This window comes from Hyla sarda, chromosome 8, assembly GCF_029499605.1.
Source record: "Hyla sarda isolate aHylSar1 chromosome 8, aHylSar1.hap1, whole genome shotgun sequence".
In the NCBI taxonomy this organism is placed as follows: Eukaryota; Metazoa; Chordata; class Amphibia; order Anura; family Hylidae; genus Hyla; species Hyla sarda.
The window spans coordinates 183,606,947-183,631,016 of NC_079196.1; the positions used below are offsets into that span (position 1 = coordinate 183,606,947).

At 45.7% G+C, this 24,070-nt stretch overlaps 1 protein-coding gene across 4 annotated transcripts in view; it reads left to right on the top strand.

The window, feature by feature from the left end:
- CLEC16A (C-type lectin domain containing 16A) overlaps nt 1-6,951 on the top strand; it is a 318,383-nt gene extending 311,432 nt beyond the window's left edge. For 3 of the 4 annotated variants that reach the window (XM_056536465.1, XM_056536463.1, XM_056536464.1), the window contains one exon: nt 4,913-6,951. In XM_056536465.1, coding sequence (XP_056392440.1) covers nt 4,913-5,295 — 383 coding nt within the window. In that variant the 3' untranslated portion in view covers nt 5,296-6,951. The remainder of the gene's footprint in view (nt 1-4,912) is intronic. The other variant, XM_056536467.1, reaches the window with a different exon arrangement.
- The last annotated feature ends 17,119 nt before the right edge of the window (nt 6,952-24,070 follow it).

Sequence of the window (24,070 nt, forward strand, 5' to 3'; positions counted from 1 at the left end):
GTACGTCCTGGTGCGGGAAGTCCCGCCAAACCAGGACGTACATTTACATCCGTGGTCGTTAAGGGGTTAAAAACTGGCCGTCAACTTTGACTATTAAAGGGGTACTCCGCCCCTGGCATCTTATCCCCTATCCAAAGGATAGGGGATAAGATGTTAGATCGCCGCGGTCCCGCTGCTGGGGACGCCGGGGATCGGCGCTGCGGCACCCCGCCATCATTACTGCACAGAGCGAGTTCGCTCTGTCTGTAATGACGGGCGATACAGGGGCCGGAGCAGCGTGACATCATGGCTCCGCCCCTCATGACATCACGGCCCGTCCCCTTAATGCAAGTCTATGGCAGGGGGCGTGACGACCGCCACGCCCCCTCCCATAGACTTGTATTGACGGGGCGGGCCGTGACATCACGAGGGGCGGAGCCGTGACGTAACGATGCTCCGGCCCCTGTATTGCCCGTCATTACGTGCAGAGCGATCTCGCTCTGCGCAGTAATGATAGCGGGGTGCTGAAGCGACGATCCCTGGGTTCCCAGCAGCGGGACCACAGAGATCTGACATCTTATCCCCTATCCTTTGGAAAGGGGATAAGATGTCTAGGGGCGGATTACCCCTTTAACACTAGAATGTTTAATCCAGCTATAAACGCTAGTTTTTATATATATATATATATTTTTTTTTTTTTATTAAACCCAGAAAATAAAGGTTAACCCTTTAGATGCAGCGTTCAAAGTTGATCGTCGCATAGTGAAAGTAAACTACGCCTGGCTTGCTCAGTGGGCTGTTCGGTCCCTACCTTCCTCCTGCATGTCCGATCACCGAATGACTGCTCCGTGCCCGAGATCCAGGCATGAGCAGTCAAGCATCAGAATCATTGATCAATGTTATTGAATCAGATAAAAAATGTTCAATGTAAAAGATCAGTGTGTGCAGTTTTATAGCCCCCTATGGGGGCTATAACATTGGGGAAAAAAAAGTGAAAAAAAAAAAAGTTAATAAAGATCATTTAACCCCTTCCCTAAAAGTTTGAATCACCTCCCTTTTTCCATTAAAAAAAAAGTGTAAATAAAAATACAAATAAACATATGTGGTATTGCCGCATGCGGAAATGTCCGAATTATAAAAATATATCGCTAATTAAACCGCATGGTCAATGTCAGTCAAAATTCCAAAGTCCAAAATAGCGTATTTTTTGTCACTTTTTATATCATGAAAAAATTTATAAAAAAGTGATCAAAAAGTCAGATTAATACCGCTTGCGGAAAAATAAAAAAGTTATAGGGGTCAGAAAATGGCCATTGTAAACGTATACATTTTCCTGTATGTAGTTATGATTTTATCCAGAAGTACGACAAAATCAAACTTATATAAATAGGGTATCATTTTAATTGTATGGACCTACAGAATAAAGAGAAGGTGTAATTTTTACCGAAAAATGTACTGCATAGAAACGGAAGCCCCCAAAATTTGAAAATGGCATGTTTTTTTTTCTTCAATTTTGTCGCACAACTATTATTTTTTTCCGTTTTGCTGTAGAATTTTGGCTAAAATGACTGATGTCATTACGAAGTAGAATTGGTGGCGCAAAAAATAAGTCATCATATGGATTTTTAGGTGCAACATTGAAAGAATTATGATGTTTTAAAGGTAAGGAGGAAAAACCCTGGGTCCTTAAGGGGTTAATGTGTATTTATGTAAAAATCAGGTAGAAATGCTCTATGTTTGATGAAACACTGAAAATACAGGTCACTTGGCAGCTAGTTTTGTATTGTTTGTATAGTTTTGTATTGTATTGTGCTTTCTATGAGCTCGTTCTGCAATCACACTGGTGGGATTTGTAGTGCCGCTACTGGACACAGTAATGCAGGTGACAGGTCCCTGTCTGAGGTCAGCTTACTGCACAGTGCATTGCTTGGCTTGCTTTATATTATATTTTGCTTTCATGGGCTTGTTCTGTAGTCACACTGCTGGAATTTGTAGTGCAGCAACTGGACACTGTAATGCAGGTGACAGGTCACTGTCGAATGTCAGAAGCTTAGGAGAAGGGGTGAAAAACACAGGGGCGCTCCCTGATTAGGTATATCCGCTGGTGTGTAACCTACACCACACCCAGGTGATATACCAACCTCAAAGTTAGCTGCGTTGGACTGTGCCATGCTTGAGAGGGATGGAGATAATTGAGGTTGCTGCCTGCTGCACTTTTGCCGGTATCGGGCTACCAAGGGTGGTGCCCGATAGAGAGCAAGGAACGGTTCGGCGAGGCGCTGCTCCGTATTCGGTCGGAAAAGGAGGACTCGAGTAGCACAGTAACAATAAAAACTTTATTGGTGTAGCAGGGACAATGCGTTTCGGCATCCACTGATGCCTTCCTCAGGTCCACTCACAGTTCCCAGTTGCAGCACTTGCAATGCGCTGGGTTGCTGGAAAGGTGTCCTGTTGTGTGTCTGTGCTGTCTCGGTCCGTCTAATGTAAGCCCACTGCACAGTACTTTTCTCGATTTGCTTTGTATTGTATTTGTGAAGGCTTTCGAGGATCAGTAGTCATACAGTGAGTTCCTCTGAGCACTGCTCTCTGCTCAGCCTTTTTTCTTCAAAATGGCAGCTGCACTGTAGTGCATAGGGTTTTATCAGTCTCTTAAACCTACCTTCATGATTGGCTAACCTGGGGTCATGCTAGCCTTAAGGTATGCAGGGCTACCCTGACGTCATCTCAGTGTTATTTCCTCATCCTATCATGCATTTTGGCGTCAGTACGCCATCCCTTTTGCTATAATTATTGCCAGGCTAGCTGGGGAACTGCTTTTACCAACAAAGTTCGGAGGTTTGCTGGGCACAGCTTACCGATCTCTAGTTTTGACTACCGTATATACTCGAGTATAAGCCGAGTTTTTCAGCACGATTTTTCGTGCTGAAAACACCCCCCTCGGCTTATACTCGAGTGAACTCCCCCACCCGCAGTGGTCTTCAACCTGCGGACCTCCAGAGGTTTCAAAACTACAACTCCCAGCAAGCCCGGGCAGCCATCGGCTGTCCGGGCTTGCTGGGAGTTGTAGTTTTGAAACCTCCGGAGGTCCGCAGGTTGAAGACCACTGCGGCCTTCAACATCATCCAGCCCCCTCTCACCCCCTTTAGTTCTGAGTACTCACCTCCGCTCGGCGCTGGTCCGGTCCTGCAGGACTGTCCGGTGAGGAGGTGGTCCGGTGGGATAGTGGTTCCGGGCTGCTATCTTCACCGGGGAGGCCTCTTCTAAGCGCTTCGGGCCCGGCCTCAGAATAGTCACGTTGCCGTGACAACGACGCAGAGGTGCGTCATTTGCGTCATTGTCAAGGCAACGCATCTATTCCGGGCCGGAAGCGCGGAGAAGAGGCGCCCCCGGTGAAGATAGCAGCCCGGACCACCTCCTCACCGGACAGCCCTGCAGGACCGGACCAGCGCCGAGCGGAGGTGAGTACTCAGAACTAAAGGGGGTGAGAGGGGGCTGGATGATGTTGAAGGCCGCAGTGGTCTTCAACCTGCGGACCTCCGGAGGTTTCAAAACTACAACTCCCAGCAAGCCCGGACAGCCGATGGCTGCCCGGGCTTGCTGGGAGTTGTAGTTTTGAAACCTCTGGAGGTCCGCAGGTTGAAGACCACTGAGGGCGAATGATGAGAAGAGGATGATGAAGGGGGGGTGTGGGGATGATGAAGGGGGGTGGGGATGATGAAGGGGGGGGGGATGATTACAAGGGGATGATGAAGGGGGGATGTGTGGGATGATAAGGGGATGATGAAGGGGGGATGTGCGGGATGATAAGGGGATGATAGGGGGGGATGTGTGGGATGATGACAAGGGGATGATGAAGGGGGATGTGTGGGATGATAAGGGGATGATGAAGGGGGGATGTGTGGGATGATGACAAGGGGATGATGAAGGGGGATGTGTGGGATGATAAGGGGATGATGAAGGGGGGATGTGTGGGATGATGACAAGGGGATGATGATGAGGATGTTAATGACGGGTCTGGATGATGACAGGGGGGGATGAGGTATTTCCCACCCTAGGCTTATACTCGAGTCAATAACTTTTCCTGGGATTTTGGGTTGAAATTAGGGGTCTCGGCTTATACTCGGGTCGGCTTATACTCGAGTATATACGGTATATTAGACTCTGTTTACAGTGTGTTAATAAATTCAGTCAGTTTTTTTATATGGGTATATAGTATTTAAGAATAGTGCAGTCTGCATTACTATTCTTGTGGCTAAAAAAGTCCTTAACCCCAGTCAACCAATCACAGTCTGAATTCACCAGAATCCATTTGAATGTAAACAATTCTATATGCCAGTGGTGTCCAATCCAGCTCTCAAGGCTCACCAACATTCAGCAGAACAGGGAAAAATTCACATCCTGGACTGTTGGTGGTCTTTCAAGACTGGGTTGGGGACCTCTGTTCTATGTGTTAAAGGTGAATAAAACTATCTCTATAGTGACACTTGTACGTTGGTTATTGTCTAACCTATGGATTCCTTTCTATATGACTCTCTATATTCACAAACCCAAACTCCTATCTGCAGACAGCTGTTTAGGGGTTCTTGCCCCCCAAAAATATGTAGTTGATACAGCTCTGGGGGGGGGGGGGGGGTACTAGTTCTCTCTAAGAAGATCCTGCTGATTCAGGTTCTTTCTTATGAGGCAGAACTAAATTGGTAAATGGACCTGACACAGCTATCAAGGCTTTGTATGAATGGAACCCGTTATGATAGTGTGAACAGAGTCTTGTGTATAATCTTTTTGTTGTTTTTCTTCCCTTTTGTAGACTGTTCATGTTTTTATTTTACCGATTGTTGTTGCTTCATTGTTTCTTCATACATTCACTTTACTGAGTTTAAAATTAAGCCACATATCTTTTAATTTTTTGATAATTGTATTCTTATTTTACCAGATGATTCTCCCACTCCTGACCAACCTTCAGTGACCATTTACAGTCAGATGGAGTCAGGCGATGAGACTCAGTACACTGGATCTAGAACTCGGAAAAGTTCATTGCTAAAGGCAGACGGCGAAATTACCAACTTGGCTCCCAGCCTGACTCCAGCACCCCAGCCAACCATCTCCCTAATATCTGATGATAATACTGATGCACTCAGCGTGGAATCTCTTACATTGGTCCCGCCTGTTGATCCGCAGAGTATTCATACATTTAGCTTTATCGTGGAAGCTTCAACAGAACCTGGAGATGAGGTCCAGAAAGGAGATGAAAATGCTGAGCTCAGCGTGACTGACACGGCTGATGTCAGTACAGCAGAAGAACAAGATGGGCATTAAGAATGAAAACCAATTCACTTCTATTTTTACTATGTAAAGTGTAAAGCCATATTGTCAGCAATGTTATATTGGAAACTGGGACTCAATCTGATGGGTTCTCGAAGGCTGAGAATTACTAATGGATAAAACCCTAGAACCATGGAAACATTGTCACCTCCGAGCTGTCTCTGAACATTCAATGCGCACATCCATGGAAAAAGAGCTACTGTCCTGCTACTGTATATGCTGCACACATCGGTCTCATGTTGCTTTCAACTATTTGATTTAAGCAACTAAGGAGGACATATAATACTTAAAGGGGTATTCCGGTGTCTATGAAAAATATGTGGTACAGATTACAACTGTTTTTTTCAGTAGTTTTCAATATAATTACTCACTAAATTGTGGCCCAAAATGTAGTTTTTATTTCCTGTTGCAAGGGGGTTAGGATCTCTCATATTGCAAATGCAGCTGACCTTAAATTACATTCATATTCACACATAGGGGATTAGGCAGATCAGCAGCCCCCTAGTGTACCTGCTCCAATGTGATGTGTACTTCATACCCACAGCTGTTCAGACTATTGTCACATAGAAAGAAAAATATAAGGGCACTCTTCCATGTGGCGGTATCGTCCTGCAGCTGCCGCATTCGATTCTTAAAGGGGTATTCCAGGTTTATACATATCCCCTATCCAAAGGATAGGGGATAAGAGGTATGATCACAGGGGTCCTGCCGATGGGGACGTGATGTCACGCCACGTCCCTTCCATTCATGTCTATGGGAGGGGGTGAGACGGCCGTCACACTCCTATAGACGTGAAAGGAGGGGGCATAGTGTGACGTCAAGTCCCCGTCTCGGAAGCAGCGCCCGGCACAGAATGCCGGGGCTGCACCGAGATCACGGGGGTCTCTTTAGCGGCAGGGCCCCTGCGATCATACATCTTATACCCTATCCTTTGGATAGGGGATAAGATGTATAAGCCCGGAATACCCCTTTAATCGTAAATGGCACCTGGACCTGGCGCACTAAGCAGTAGCAGGTCCAGTTGCTGCCTGCAACTTAGAAACGCTGTTGCCGCGGCAGGCTGGTACTGCAACATGTAAGAGTGCCCTTACAGCCTTAAATAGGATTTTCCCTTAAGTATGTATCTGTACACACACACACACATATATATATATTTTCTGATTTCTAGTTTTTAGACTAATGCCAGAATACCCCTTTAAATTGTGAAAAAGAACCCATTCACAACCCTGTTATTTTGTGTTCCACCTTGTAAACTGAAGTGTCTCTTCGTAAGGCAAAATTGGAATCACTTTTTTGATGGCATTTAACTTATGGGAGACAGAAAAAAATCTTTGCACTGTTTGGCACTGTAGACAATTTATTTGCTCTGCCAGTGCCGATATTATTTATATCTTTTAGCAGTTTTTTTTGGGGGGGAGTTTTTGTCTGTTTTCTAATTTTTCATTTTTTTTTAGCTGCCATTAGTGCTGGGCGGTATAACTGTTCATGCCGAATACCGGTGTGTTTTCTGTTTACGATATCAATTTTTGCATATACTGGTCGGGCACATCCTCCCCATGTCGGGAAATGAATGATTTGTGAGCCGTGGGCGCAGGACTTCTGTTCTGATTGGAGAACGGAAGCTGTCACCTCCCCTGCAAGCACTGAAAGCCAGTGAGCCGTGGGCATTGCAGAGCTTCTGATCCCTGTACCTTCTGATCAGAACAGAAGCCCTGCTTCTGCAAGCGCAGGGCTTTTGTTCTGATCAGAAGGGATAGGGATCAGAAGCTCTGCAGCGCCCGCGGCTCACTGGCTTTCAGCGCTTGCAGGGGGAGGTGACAGCTTCCGTTCTCCAAATAATTTATTTCCCGACCTGGGGAGGATGTGCAGCACTCACAGGAGGAGAAGTAACGACTGTGGGTAACATATGAGGGACAGAGCGCTGCGGCTGATAATTCATTCGGGGGGGGGGGGGGGGAGGAGGAGAAGCAGAGCAATGACGCCTGCGGGTCATATATGATTAGTTTCCCAGCCCGGGATATTGGGAATGAGTGAAAAAAATATATACAGTTAAATACCATGAAACTGCCATAATTTGGAAAAAAACTGTGATATCCAGTTTTGGTCATACCGCCCAGCACTAGCTGCCATCTGTTTGTATGACACCTGCAGCAGCTTCAATAGGTTAGCTATTAGTGCAAAGAGAGTAAGTTCTGCTGTCTTTAGGGCTTTCCAGTGAATATCTTAAGGGACAAGTCAAGAGCGATCGAAAGGTGGAGGTATAGGTGCTTCTGGTTAATAGTGGTCACTCTTCTTGAAGTATGTGCTTGCTACAGAAATGCTCTCAAATGACTTCAATGGAGAATGGCTGGCCATGTGAAGACATCTTACCAGTTTAAATGGGAAATAAATATCCATATTCTTTAGGCCAGCAATCACCAACTTGTGTCTCTCTATATGCCACTACAGCTGCCAGCGTGCCAGTGCATAATGGCTATAATAATGCTATATTTCCGCAAATGCTGGAGAGCCACAGGTTGGGGATCACTGCGCTAACTATACCCCACACCTATGACTTTTTTGACATATCTAAGTAGCTTTTTCACTGCTGCCAATAACAACCATCTTGTAGCAGCTTTCATGTGCTCTGGTGCATTACATTATTTTTGCATCTAAAATAACTCATGGAATACAGTATATACATTAGACACAATGGAGGCAAAGCTAATTAAAGTTTATTCAGTTTTATGTCTCTACAGTTGTCTGTAGAGTATGTTTGTACATTCATTGCTATTTGTTGCTTGTTCTAACACCTCCTTCATTTCAATTCTATGGTTTTTAGTGTACAGTAATATAGTTACTATAGATACAAGCCCGACAATAAATAAAAGGGTTGTCCAAGAGTTAATAAATATAACTAACTGCAGTAAATGTTATAAGATACAATAATAAAGGTGACTTATCTCTTCAATACTCCATTGCTCCAGCATCAACACTCTGGTGGTCCCAGATGTAGATTGTTTTCTGCAGTGATGATGTCACATACACCAACATGACTGCTGCAGCCAATCAAATTCTGGCATCATTGTTGAGGTCAGTGAATGGCTGCAGTGGTCACATGGACTTATGTCACTTCATCACGGCAGAAGAAGTTAACCATGATAAGCAGATACAACCAGGGCTTCGGCCCACGGATGTTCATTTTATTTTATAACATTTGCTGAAAATAGTTTAATTTGTATCTTTCTTGGACAGCCCCTTTAAAGGGGTATTCCGGCTTTATACAACTTATCCCTTATCCTAAAGATAGGGGATAAGATGTTTGATTGCAGGGGTCCCCGCTGCTGGGGACCCCCGTGATCTCGGTGCAGCCCCCGGCGTTCTGTGCCAGGCGCGGCCTCCGAGACGGGGAAGTGATGTCATGGCCACGCCCCCTAGTGACATCATGCCCCTCCATTCATGTCTATGGGAGGGGGCGTGGCATCATTTGGGGCGTAGCCATGAGGTCAAATCCCCATCTCGGAGGCAGCGCCCGGCACAGAATGCCGGGGGCTGCACCAAGATTGCGCGGGTCCCACGCGGCGGGACCCCTGCGATCATACATCTTATGATAATTTTTGGATAGAGTATTATTTTTCTGGCTATCACATTTTTTCTGGCTTATAGCTAGCATTTAAGTCAAAGATGCTGTACATATAATGAATCAGGTACACTGTATATAGATGAATTCCGAGGGCTTTTCATTAAGACAATATTAGTATTATCAGTGTAAAGTCATAGTCTAGGTTACTAGGGCTAGTGGAAAAGAGTAAGATTCTTGTGAATGTGTTATTGTTACAAACGTTTTATCTCTCCTAGCTCCCCAGCGCTAAACTTGTATTTACCTTTGATGGAAGGGGCTCCCCCTTACTATATTACAGTCATTGCATGTGGACAAAACACATATATTTGGTGACCAGTGGCTGCACAATACAGCCATTGTTACTGCATACAGTTGTGGTTTTTCTACCCGCACATGATGATCGTGTAACAGTATTTTCCCACACATTTTGAAAGTTATACTTCCAACAACAGAGGCAATATATCCCATTGTATGCTTATAGTGGTAGATGCTGCACTGTTCCACTTAATGCATACTTTTTCTGGTGTTTACATCACATGGAGACTCAAAACGTGATGGGAACAAGGCCTTAGATTATTTTATACTTTTAGTATCAAACAACCAATTTTATTGTAATAGGCATAAAGGTAGCAATACCAAAGTAAAGCAAAAGTATCGGGACGCAGCCCGAATCAACAAAAAGGTAAAATCAAATGAATAAAAGGGAATAGGGGGATAAACAAGTCCATGGGTCAGACATGTGTGGATGAAAACAGACAGCAGGGTAATAAAACAGAACGGGTGTTGTCAGTGATTACGTTAGAGACAAAGTATGGCGAATCTCCGGGCAATAGGAGGATGATATCCAAGGAGACCAGACTCTCTCGTAGGAGGCCATTATGTCGGCGCGAACCGCGTTAATTTTTTCAAAGATCAGAATATTATTAACTCTATCAATTACTCTATCAATAGACAGGACTGGGCTTTTCCAGCATGTTGCTATATGGATCCGCGCAGCCAGCAGTATGAATTGCGCTAGTCTAAATTGGCTGTTGGGCATCCTGCGCGGCCGTCTGCTAAGGAGGCAAAAAGCAGGTTGGAGGGGACAGCGAAAAGAGAGAACAGAACGAAGAATAGAAAGAACAGATGTCCAGAATGTTCTGACGAGAGGACAGGTCCACCACATATGAAGCATGGTTCCCCTATCTGCGCAGCCCCTAAAACATAAGGGAGAGGCACAGGGGAAGATGGAATGTATTCTCGTGGGAACATAATACGTCCTATGTAATATTTTCAGTGACGTCTCAGTAAGGGACACTTGCCAGCTCCCTCTACTCAAGGTATCGCAACATTCCCTCCAGTCTTCCAGAGACAGTTCCATATGGAAGTCAGCCTCCCATTGGGTCATGAACGACAGTTTAGTGTCGGGTGGGGGAGAATTTAGTATTCCATATATTATGGCTAGAAGTCCTCGTCTAGAAGGACTATATTGCATAAGACGTTCAAACCTAGTCAACTGTGGTATGGTGCGTGCAGGGAAATTAGAGTGTAGGAATGAAAAGATCTGATGCATTCGGAAGAGTTCTGAGGGTGGGGGGCGAAATTGTAGAGCAAACACTTCCTTTGTCATCAGAACCCCTCGAGTATGGAATTGATGGGCAGTAATCAGGGACTGTGAAGTCCACCAACGGAATGAGGAATGAGCAAGACCGGGTGGAAAAAAAGGGTTACAGAGGAAGGGCAGGAGGGGAGGAGGGCAAGATTGTAGGTGAAAGCGAAAGCGGACCAGTCGCCAAAGGGAGAGGGAATGAAGAGTGAGAAGAGCAGAGTAAGGGACGTATTTAGTGACAGGTTGAGTAGACCACATTAGAGAAGAGAAGGAGTGGGGAGAGATGAGAGAGGATTCGAGGTGAACCCAGATGGGGGTATCGCCATCCGTCAGGAACCAGGCCATCTGTCCTAGTCTGGCAGCATAATAGTATTTTTGAAAGTTGGGAACGGACATACCACCTAAACGCTTATGAAGGTACATTACATTACGTGCTATGCGGGGGGTCCTGGATTTCCATATAAATCTAAAGACATCGGACTGAAGGGACCTGAGATCCGCAGTCGAGACCGGAACCGGAAGAGTGCGAAACAGGTATAGTAGTTTAGGCAGAATCACCATTTTAACCGTGTTTATTCTTCCGATCCATGATAAGTATGGCCTGTCCCAAGTGCGGATATCATGTCGAATAGATTTGTATAGGGGCGGGTAGTTCGCACCATAGAGGGAAGCAACCGCCGGGGTTATACGAACACCTAGATAGGACAGGGCAGGCATTGGAGGGGGAAAGTTAAAGTTAAGGGAGATCAACTTTTGTGTATGGAGGGGAACATGTATATAGAGTGTTTCAGACTTAGATGGACTAATCCGGAGACCCGAGCAAGACGAGAAGTCTGTGAGTAGGCGAAACAGGTTAGGTAGAGATGATAGGGGGTGTGTCAGGGATAGAAGGAGGTCATCGGCAAACAAACAAAGTTTATGGATAGAGTCCTTAATCGTGACCCCCAGTACAGTGGGGGAGGCTCGTAGGGATCTCGCCAGGGGCTCCATCGCCAGGGCGAAGAGAGCAGGGGACAACGGGCATCCCTGGCGAGTGCCCCTCTTAATAAAAATCGGGGAAGGGGAGGAGGTAGGGAGTTTGAGAAAAGCCGTAGGATTAGAGTACAGCAGGTGCAGAAGGTGTACAAACGGCCCAGTGAACCCCATTTTAGAGAGGACCCCCCAAAGGTATGGCCAGAGAACTGAGTCGAAGGCCTTTTCTATGTCTAAGGCCAATAGCATAACAGGAGTAGAAGTGGAGGAAGCCCAGTGTACTACCCCCAGCACCTTTCTAATATTGTCCGCCGCTTGTCTCCCCGGTATAAAGCCCACTTGGTCAGCGTGAATAACACGGGGCAATATAGTGTTCAGTCTGCGTCCCAGGATAGACGTTAATATCTTCGTATCCAGGTTAATTAAGGAGATTGGGCGGTAATTTGAGACCAGGGATGGGTCCTTCTGGGGTTTGGGGATCACCGTTATAAGGGCATCTAAGTATTCAGGGGGTAAAGAGGGAGCCTGAAAGAGGTTATTATAAAGGTTAACTAGGTGGGGAACTAGAATAGGAGAGAATTTCTTATAGTACATTGCAGACAGGCCATCTGGGCCAGGGGCTTTTCCCAATTTCAGGGACGCAATTGTATCTGATACATCTTCGTGTGAAATTGGAGAATTAAGGAGATCCCTCTCGGGGTCAGTGAGAGAGGGGAGGGAGGTAGAGTCAAGAAAAGAGTTCAGACTGGGAGTAAAGGTAGGCGACTGGTCAGGGATAGAATAAAGTTTAGAGTAGTAAGAGTGAAAAGTCTGGTAAATCTTGTCGGGGTGGGAAGACCGGGAACCAGGGTGCAACTGAATGGTGTGAACATAATTAAGCCGTTGTTTGCTGCGGAGCATATTGGCAAGCAACCTATCCGGCTTATTGGCATAGCGGTAGTATGTGGCCTTAGTCCACCTAAGCGCTTTTTCCACTCCGGTGGACAGGACAGCATCCAGGCGCAACCTGGTATCCCGGATAGCATTGTGGAGATAAAGAGAGGGGGCACGCTGGTGAGCCAGGGTGAGTCGAGAAAGCTTGTTGTGTAGCGTATGTTGAAGGTGGGAGCGACCTCTTTTCATGTATGAAGCTAGCGATATGAGCCGTCCCCTAATGAAGGCTTTGTGGGCAGACCATACCCAAATCGGGTTTGAATTCGGGGTGGCATTGGTGGAGAAGTAGGATGTGAGATCTGCTGTAAGAGAACGTTTAACTGTCTGGTTAGTCAACATAGACTCGTTAAGTCTCCAGGTAAAAGGTGTGGTAGGACCACCTATGAGATCCAGCTCTACACATACCATCTCATGGTCAGACCAGGGAGAGGCAATGTGTCTCGCGTACAGGAGGCACGGTAAAGTAGAGGTGTTGAGAAGTAGCCAGTCTATGCGAGTGTAATTTTTCTGGGAGGATGAATAGTAAGAATACCCCCTCGACTGACCATTGTGCTCCCTCCATGCATCCGCGAGTTGAAGTGAATGGAAGGCCGAGACCAACCTTTTCTGCAACGCTCTAGATCGACCTAAGGGACTAGGGGAGGACCTATCCAAGAGGCCATCGTAGACAAAATTAAAATCGCCCGCCCACACCAGAACATCATAAGAGTATGATAGGAGTAAAGAGCAGAGAGAAAGAAAGAATGAAATAGGAGAAGAGTTAGGAGCATAAGAGTTAAGTAGACAGATCTGCTTACCGTACAGGGTGCCCAACAGCAAGACATACCTGCCTTCGGAGTCTGTATGAACGCGGGTCACCTCGAATGGCAACGTATTTTTCAAACAAATCAGTACTCCCCTGCTTTTGGAGACAAAAGAGGAGACATATAACCGGGAGTACTGGGAATGGAGGAAGCTAGGGCAGGAGGACTGGGAGAAGTGAGTCTCCTGAATGCAAATTATATCAGGGCGGTAGCATCTATAATCGATGAAAGCTTTCCTCCGTTTGGGGGGGGAATTAAATCCCCTGACATTATGGGAAATTATCTTACACATAAGACGGAAGACCAGGCAATGCGGAGACGGGACAAACACGCAGAGACAGAACAACCATAGAACACATGGACCCACTGACTAACAAAAACGAACAACATCAAACCACAAACAAAACATTGAACAAACAGAAAAAAGTCAAACTGGAAAGCGAAGCCGTATAATATAGCGGCTCCGCTTACTTCCATCTCTCGAACCAAACGAAGGACACATCAGTCCGGTCACACCAGCCCTTCTAGGGTCGGTGGCTTCAGGGTGCCAGGTGAGAGGGGGTCACTTGCAACGGTGAGTCAACCTTCCGGGGCCATCCCCAGGCATCGCTGTGATTTACGCTGGGCCGAGGGGACACTGGTCCAGGACTTGGAGGGTCGGGGGCCCCTTCGAGGCAAGTCGGTCGCAGGAGGCTGTTCTGGGGCAGTCCAGGGGATACCCTCTTTAGTGAGGGCAGTTTGGGCCCCAGACAGGGAGCGAAATTGGTAGGGGCGCCCCTTAAGTTGGCAGATGAGGGAGAATGGAAATCCCCATTTATACTTCACCCCCTCCCGGACCAGGGCCAGCGTGATGTGGCGGAATGTCCTGCGCCGTTCTAGCGTGGACGGGGATAAGTCCGAGTAGAGGCGCACTTCAGCGGGCATGCCAGGTAGCGCTGTCAGGTTGCGGGCAGCGAAGAGCAGGGGATCTCTCACCTCCGGGTAGTGCAGACGGAGGACCACGTCCCTCGGCAGTTCAGAAGATCTCGGGCGACCTAGGGCTCTGTGGACACGATCCATACGGAGAAGCTCAGGCTCGTATTGCGGCAGTAGGGCCTGGAACATCGCATCGACCGCAGATTTCAGGTTAGTCTCCGACTCAGGTAGTCCCCGAATGCGAATGTTGGCTCTGCGGGAGCGGTTCTCCAGATCCTCAAGTTTGAGGTCGATAGCATCAAGCTTGGCCGCATGTAGATCGATATCCCGACGGTCAGACTCCGCGGCCTCCGTTAAGTCGTCCAATTTGTTTTCGTTGTCGGAGACTCTCTGGCCCAGATCTTGAAGTTGCGCTGCGAAGTCTGAGACAGCTTTTCTGAGCTCCGACTGGAACATTTGCTTGATCTGGCGGAACATATCTGCCGGGGACATCTGCGCCAGGTCCGGCTCCCCCTCTTCATCGGACGCCATATCAGAGCGGTGTGGGGAGGATGCCGCCGCCGCCGCCATATTGGGTTTCGGGGAGGCTCTGAAAAAGTCCGGAATGGACTGAGAAAGACGCTGAGAGAGGTTCTTATTTCGTGACCGCTGCCTCCTGGGCATGACCAGGTCCAGTTCGCACTGAAGCCACAGCGTGTGGAGCCTTTAGGGCGCTGAATAGGGCTTAGATAGGTGAGACTGGCGCGGAGCTTACATCACCCACGTCTCTTCCGGTAAGCCGCGCGCATGCGCCCCCAGATTATTTTATACTTTTAGTAAATACTGTTTTAGTTCCAAGTTACTTTGTTCGTCAAGAGCACTGCCCATATGTCACTTGTATCACAATGTCTATGATTGTGTCTGCCAAGGAATGATCGTTTGGTAAAACCCTATGGTAGCTTACAGTGACCTGCCTAGAGGAGAGGGGGCCTTATGGATCATAGATCAGTATCTGATTGGGACACTTTGTATAAGAGTAGGTATTGACAGAAAGTGTTTATTGCCCTTTTTATTTCCTTTGAGCAATACTCCGTCCATATGTTTGCTAATAATCCAGTTTCACTATAAAAATCCTCCACAGGTTCTTGCCACCCAATAGCAAAAGGTTATGGGACCAACCAAGGCTAGGCTCACTCTCCCTAAAGGCAGATAGCAACCACACATTATGACAGGACCAAAGAAAAAACAAGCATATTGAAAAGTGAAATTCTGTTTGGCAAAGAGATAAATACCAACTGGTAGTTGGTATCTTGGTAGTTGATCAATAAATCTATGTATTTACTACATATTATTTGTTATGTTAACTTTTTTTTTTACACAGTACTAAATGCTATAATACAGCTTCTTGATATACAAAGCTTTATACTGTTTGCATTCAGTGCATATTGCCTCTCTAAATTTGGGGTTTTTAGGTCCTGTTTTCTTGGACTTTATAGTTAAAATGTATAACTTCCCTGAGAGTCCCCTCCAGGGTGCACAACTATTTCCCATTCTTACCATTTTAGGGAGCAGAACCAGAACTGTGACTGTATGCCAGTAGTACACACATGTTCTTTCTTTACCTTATTTGTCTGGCCAGTTACAGCACCTAGTCCTTAGTGCTATGCCGACTAAGTGCTGGTGAAAATGCACTGAACTGAACAAGCTGACACTGTGCTGGAGGAGGATTTACAATACAGTACTATAGATGACATATGGGGGAGAAGGAGTTACTGATACACTGGCTTTGCGAGGTGTGCTATATGAGCAGAAATGAAAGAAACAGCAGCACAGTAAGAAAGAGGTTACACTAATCTCTGAGCTGTTGCTGAGATGAAAGAAAACCCCTTGATTTATTTTTCACGAAAAGTGTGGATCATCTGGAGGAGACAGATGGGATCAGAGATTGGATTGCTGGTACTCAGGGCGCAGCAAGTCCTCAGTACAGTAAACAGTACACTAGCGGGGACGAGGATACTCCATCTGACTCAAGACTGACTTAGGAGATGGAGAGCACTCAGCACTGACAAGGTGGCGCCAGGGAGACCAATGTATGCGGCTGTTGACTGGTTCAGCACTTTGGCGGGACTCCCGAATCCCATAATTAGCATCAGTGTAAAAAGTCACTCACCAGGCTCCCAATTCTATACCCAGAGTGATACAGATGGGTAACAAGCACTTGCCTCAGGGGGGGGGGGGGGGGGTTACTGCTGCTGTGGAAGGTGACATGGCAGGATGTCTACAGTGCTGGGGGTCTGGAACTAGGGTCTAAGAGTCAGTGTCACCTGCCAGTGCTGCCACTGTGATTGATGAAACAATTAATAGGTTCAATTTAATGACTGACTTGAAATCAACCAATTCACTTTAGAGATCCGGACTTTCCATCACTAGAGCCCCTGCTCTCTTTCTCCTACACATAGCACTAGCTACGCCCTGTCCCCACTTCCTGTGTTCCATCCTGGTCTGTCTGTTACTAGAGATGGACTGAGCCTAACAACAGGCAGTAAACAGCAGATTTTAGGGAATCGAGACACCTTGTGGCCAAGACATCAGGACTTTAGTTTTCTAGGGTAAGGAGTCATTTTTGTTAAATGGAGTGCTTTACGAATATGTTACTAATCACATGGGCTTTAAGATAAAGGAAAGTTGTTTAAAACAACAGTGACCATTTAAGTCTTCATAGTCAGAAGATATGCTGTGTCAACCACCATCTAACAGAATGTAGCTTGTCAGTGTGTGGCAGATACAAAGCACTGTGTCCCAGAATATGAAATGTCTCAGTAGGTGCGCACTTTTCCCACCAGAAAGTATATTTTATAGTCTATATATACACAGACTCATGGATATTTGTTTCAGAAATATTGCAGAGGGACATATAACCACATTCTTCACCATATGTAGAAATGAAGGCGCCAACAAGTTCAGCTTTAATCCTTGAGCCTATTTACATCCAGATTACTGCATATATAGTTTTTACACATGCGACTGTGGGGAGTTTTTTAGGTTATGATAACTTAATAATGGGTAAGTAAATTATCATTTTATTTAATTGTGCGTTTCTCTACTTTTGTTCTTTTAATCTTGTATTTTTTGTTTAATGCAAGAAAATAAAACTATTAGATCTTGTGACTCAAGTTTGCTGGAAATGACATTCTAAACCATTTTACTGCTAACTTGGATCCTGATTCATGAACAGCCCCAGCCTTTTTCTCATGTGACATCCCATCATACAACTGTCCATCCTTCATTGGGTATTGCCTTCTGTCATGTGACACAAAAGCCATAACCTTCCATCATCCAGTCTAATCACTCAGCATACCGCCTACATCATACAGTATCAGACAACTGCCTTTATGCAGAATCCCATTACATATCTCAGCATCTCCATCTTTCAGCACCCTCCACCTTTATTTTGTGAGATTTTAGAATGCAGCTTCCCCTCCATTGTAGTCTTGCCTCACCTTGCAATGATAATATTCCATCCCATCTGCATCACTGCTTCACCCACTTTCTGAATTCAGTATTCAACAAAATTCTCTGCAGATATGGTCGTGACTGTGAACCAGGGATATGCTCTTGGCACAAATACCGTGTTTGTCCGAAAATAAGACCGAGTCTTATATTAATTTTAGTCACCAAAAACACACTAGGGCTTATTTTCAGGGTAGGGCTTATTTATGGTGCGGTATGTACATTGAACAACATTTAACGGTATTTACTCCCCCCCCCCATCATTATCATGTGATGGGTACAGCTCTGCCCCCCAACATCCCCCCCCCCCCCCACCGATTAATCAGCCCAGCGCTGCACCCCACATCGGGGGACTAATCGTATGTCACCGTTCTCTCCCCCCTGCCAAATAATTATCAGCCGCTGCGCTGTACTTTGTATTCCTATGCCCGGGCTGCAAATATAAAAAACTAACTTACCTTCGTCCTCCGTTCCCGCGTTGCTAAGGAACCGGCCTCATGGTCCCTCTGCTGTTCTTGCTGCGGTCCTGGGGATGGGAACGTCACAGAGCCTTCAGCCTATCACCGGCCGCAGCAATGTCCCGCCTCGGCCGATGATAGGCTGAGCCGACTGTCATGTAAGAAGCCGGCCGACTCCTTACATGACAATGCGCTCAGCCTATCATCGGCAGAGGCGGGACATTGCTGCGGCCGGTGATAGGCTGAAGGCTCTGAGACATCACAACACCAGGAAGCAGCAAGAGCAGCGGAGGACAGTGAGGCCGGTTCCTTAGCAACGGAGGACAAAGGTAAGTTAAAGTTTGTTTTTTAATATTTGCAGCCCGGGCATTGCCTAGGTCAGTGGTCTTCAACCTGCAGACCTCCAGATGTTGCAAAACTACAACTCCCAGCATACCCGGACAGCCAACGGCTGTCCGGGCATGCTGGGAGTTGTAGTTTTGCAACATCTGGAGGTCCGCAGGTTGAAGAGCCCTGGCCTAGGTCTTATTTTCGGGGTAGGGCTTATATTGCAGCCTGCCCCGATAATACAGCTAGGGCTTATTTTCGGGGTAGGGTGTATTTTCGGGGAAACAGGGTAAGTCAGGTTCCCAGTGGGTCAAGTCAGGTTCCCAGTGTTTTCATTGGACCCCCAATCCACCGGCACCCTAAAATGTTTCTGAACTCTCCATTTGTGTCACAACCATTAGATAGGATGCTGGATTGTTACTTTCTAACTAAGTAAGGGCAAAAACATTAGAAAATAAAGTTGTGTATCATAGGCTAGACTTTCGGAAGGCCAACATGTTGCCTTTCTACTACTGTATTACCCAAAGAGATGCATTTTGAGCTTCAGGCCACTTCTTTAGAATTTCTAATCTCTCATAAAAGAAAAAAAAGTTGCTGATACAATATCATTGTAATAAAACTTCTTTGTGTATGTTACAACCAGGGACAGATTTGTTATGGGCACTGCACACAATAATGTTTGCTATATGAATTGGTATTTTTTCAGATCTGCTAGGAAGATCTGTCAGGTAACCTGAGATTTGAGTTGAGGAGGGCTCTCCACCTTAGCGTAAAAATAAACCTTTCATTAATAACATTTATTTTGCATTTGTGAGCAGCCAAGTGTTTGGAACAGAATGGTACTGGTGTCTATTTACTTTATAGTTTTCTCAAGGCAGGATTAGAACTGAGTGGAGGCTTTGTAGCACGCAGACCTCTCCTGCCTTCATCCAGGGGCTTAAGGGGTTTAAGAAGTATCTTTTGCATCTAAGCTCTGGTTCCTCAGAGAGCCAGAAGGTTATCAAGTATTGTGTGTTATTTAAATGATCAGTATTAATGGTCTCACAATTTTTATCTGATCAATGTTCCAAAAGGCATGTACTAAAAGACTATGGACATCTTTCCAATTCAGTGGTCCCTTAAGTCACAATATTAATTGATTCCAGGGCGATTGCATTGTATGGTGAAAACAGAATTCTATGGAAACCTGCTAATTGGTTTAAATGGCCACTATCACCAAAACTTTTTATTTAAAAATAATAATAGACCCATAGAAAATAAGTGTATCTCTAATACTATTTCATTATTTTTTTTCCCCACAGTTTCCCTTAGAAAACTGCTCCTATAAAAGTGTCCACTAGAGGTCCTCATAAAATGTCCCCCACCTGTTACTATGGTCTTTCCGATGCTAGAAACATCAGCATCTCCGTCGGAATAGTGAGGGGGAGGTTTTATGTGTGCGCTCCCTGTGTGAAGATCTCCAAACACAGAGAGCTGGGGAGAGCTGGCAGTGTGTGAGCTGCTGTGATTGGCTGAGAGGAGGCCACACCCCCTCACACCTCCCCAGCTCTCAGCAGCATCAAGGAGAAGGATTCAGTGCACAGATCCATCCATAGCATAGAGGAGAAGGAGCAGAAGTGACAGCATGTTCAGCCTTATACAGAAACATGTAACCTAGTAGTAAGGAGATGGAGAGGGGGTTTGTTACAGTGTGCCAGCCCAGTATTAAAGGAGTAGTCCAGTGCGCACTTTTCTTATTTTATCCGGTCCGGGCTGCAAAAAATAAAAAAAAATAAAAACTTTCTCTTGCCTGCCTATGCTCTCCCGGAGCTCTGATACAGGTGTTCAGTCGCCGGGTTGTTTCCTTCTTACTTCCTGTTAGCCCGGCACGTAACATGTCACAGCTCTGTGTGACATGCCGTGCTAACAGGAAGTAAGAAGCAAACAGCCCGGCGACCGAACACCTGTACCGGAGCTCCGGGGGAGCATAGGCAGGCAAGAGAATGTTTGTTTTCTTTTTTTTTTTTTGCAGCCCGAACCGGATAAAATAAGAAAAGTGCACGCTGGACTACTCCTTTAAGGAGATTACATAAGGAGGACAGCTGACAGCTCAGTGACACACAGTGAGGGAGGAAGTTTAGTCATGTACAGTGAGGGCAAGAGAGGGACACGCCCCCTCCTGTGAGAAGAGGAAAATTCAGTGTGATCTGATATAAGATGATTTTAATAGAAATACAGAAGCTAGATACATAAAAGTTATATGTACATGGTCAAGATGAGGTACTGAATAACATATAACTTATTTTTTTTTCTGTGATATGATAAAGAAAAATAAGTAGATATCGAATACAAATAAAGCAAGAGCTGCTGGTAGCTGTAAATCACTGTCTATGTAGAGGACAGGAGCTTCTTCAGGGTCCTGTACAGAACACGCAATGTCATAAAAAAGCAAAATGGATCTGCTCCCACCTGGTGTACAAAGGAGCAGCTAACCCTGGCACAGGTAAAGAGTACAGAACATGTAATACCTCCCTGTACTGTAGGAGGCGCTACCAGACAGGAATTCAATGCATGCACTTCAGTAATACAGGGGTTTTACCAGTGAATGCCCATTCTCATTGGTCAGATCTTCCAGCCATTGACACGTTTTACAGATCTGGACTGTTCATAGCATTGTATGTTGAGTCTGGTTTCAAATTACAATGGTCCAAAAAAAGACCATTGTATGTTGAAAGTATTGTAACCGGAGGCCATTGTAAATTGAGGGATCACTGTATTTTTTATTTGTTTTATTATTTCCTAAATGCACAATTAAATAACTTTCTTAATAGTCTTTATTCAAACTTTCTTGTCATTTTGATGCGGTTGTGTAACTCCTTCACATGATTGAATGCTCTGCTGCTTCTTATGTAAATCTAAAGGCATGCTGCTGACCCCTGGTTCTTTGCTGTGCCCCTTCTTTCTCTGTGTAGGCAGGGGATAGGGGGGGATGTAGACAGCAGAATGTGGTGAGAGGCAAAGATCACATAAGCTAAAGATGGGGGATGAAATTGCACAGAATACAGTCTTAAAGGGGAAGGATCATACAGGAAGTATAGAGGATAAGGGGAGCACGTATGTCAAACTGCAGCAAGGGGCACACCTCTTAGCATAGGGGAAAACTAGAAAAAATCTTATGGGTTGTAAAATTGGAATTCAATAAAGGATTAAATCTGTGCTTGTACAGTGGTCCTTCAAGTTAATAACTGGTTCCAGGATGACCATTTGTATGTTGAGCTCATAACTCAATGGAAACCTAGTAAGAAAAGTAGAAGAATAAAGAAAATAAGAAAATAGGTAATACAGATAAAGCAAGTCCTTGCATATAAAAGTAAGAAAGAGCTGCTGGAAGCTGTAAATCACTGTCTATGTAGAGGACAGGAACTTCTTCATGGTCGTCTACCGTGCACACAATATCCAAAAAAGCAAAATAAAGCCACCCTCACCTGGTGTCCAAAGAAGCAGCTAGCCCTGCCACAGGTAGATAGCATGTAGTACCTCCCAGACAGCCAGTCAGTGCATGCACTTCAGTAATACAGAAGTTTCCCGGTAAAATGCCCATTCTGATTGGTCGGTTCTTCCTGCCATGACATGTTTCACAGATCTGGACTGTCTGTGGCATTGTATGCTGAGTTTAGTTTAAAGTTACAATGGTCCAGAGAAGACCCTTGTATGTTGAAACTATTGTAATATGAGGCCATTGTAATTTAAGGGATCACTGTATATGAAAGCTAGTGAAGTCAACAGAATCCTGAATACACAAAAATCCCATCCCAAAGGTATTACTAAGAGGTATATGAGTTAAAGGGGTACTCCGCCCCTAGACATCTTATCCCCTATCCAAAGGATAGGGGATAAGATGTCAGATCACCGGGGTCCCGCTGCTGGGGACCCCGGGGATCGCCGCTGCAGCACCCACCTATCGTTACTGCGCAGAGCGAGATCGCTCTGCACGTAATGACTGGCAATACAGCGGCCGGAGCATCGTTATGTCACGGCTCCGCCCCTCGTGACGTCACAGCCCGCCCCCATCAATACAAGTCTATGGGTCGTCACGCCCCCTGCCATAGACTTGCATTAAGGGGGCGGGCCGTGATGTCATGAGTGGCGAAGCCATGACATCACGCTGCTCCGGCCCCTGTATCGCCAGTCATTACGCACAGAGCGAACTTGCTCTGTGCCGTAATGACAGAGGGGTGCCGCAGCGGGGATCCCGGGGTCCCCAGCAGCGGGACCCCAGCGATCTGACATCTTATCTCCTATCCTTTGGATAGGGGATAAGATGCCAGGGGTGGAGTACCCCTTTAAGTCTGAAACTAGGAGCATGTTGTAAACTGCATATTGGGATTTGAAAATGAACGAGGTTTGCAGTCTTAAATTTAATGTGATTTTTAACATTTTTAAGGGCACCTCTAATCTTGCTCCCACGGCCACTCTTGATCATGTGACTTTTTCCAAGACTATTTGGTGGAAGTCCCGTGCAAATCTATGGGACTTCTGGCAAATCCTTCTTTTTATGGCGATAGTCTCTGGGCAAGTCATGTGATCAAAAGTACATGTAAAAATTTAGGACATATGCTGCCACCAGGAGCACAATTAGGTACCTTTTAATGTATAATTTTTTTTTTTTTTACTGAACTACTTTAGAAAGACCACTATAGATGAATCTTGTCTTAAAGGGGTCATTGATGCATACTGTTCCAACTAATATGACTTAAATAGGTATTCCGGCTTTAGACATTTTATCCCCTATCCAAAGGATAGGGGATAAGATGTCTGATCACGGGGGGGCCAGCCACTGGGACCCCCTGTGATCTCCCTGCAGCACCCACATTATGTGACGTAACGTGACATGACGGGAGGAGGCGTGGCATTACGTCACTTCTCCTTTGGATAGGGGATAAACTGTCTAAAGCCGGAATACCCCTTTAAGATTCAACTGCACTCTTGGCAGGAGAATGCGGAGGCGACCATCCAGCGATGACCAAAAAGTATCATGCATGGGTGCTTTATTATTTATTGGGAACCGTGGAGGTTAAGGCTCTTTTACTGGATGAAGATAACGAAGATCTGCAGTCTGTTAGCCTTTCTAAAGGGCCTTTTATGCTTCGGACAATGGAAGGGTTGCCTCAGAAACTGTCCTTTCCAGTGTGCAGCACTCTCTCCATACACCCAATGTCAGTTTGGCAAGAAGAGAGGCCAGGTCAAGAGCTTTTGAGCCTTTTGTATGTAAGATTCAAACTGACCATTAAAAGATCAGTCATTTTTCAATGGCAAAATGTCCATAGCTTTAAGGGTCGGTGCGCACGTTCCTTATTTTGCTGCATATTTTCCTACCCATTGACTTTAATGGGTAGGAAAATATGCAGCAGGAAGATACGACACGTGTAACCCTAACCTTAAAGGGGTACTCCAGTGGAAAACGAATTTCTTTTAATCAACTGGCGTCAGAAGGTTAAAAATATTTGTCAATTACTTTGATTTAAAAATCTTAATCCTTCCAGTACTTATCAGCTGTTGTATGCTCCACAGTGCTCTCTGCCGACACCTCTATCTATGCTAGGAACTGTCCAGAGTACAAGCAAATCCCCATAGCAAACCTCCTTCTCTGGACAGTTCCTGATCTGGACAGAGGTGTCAGCAGAGAGCACTGTGTATAGACTGA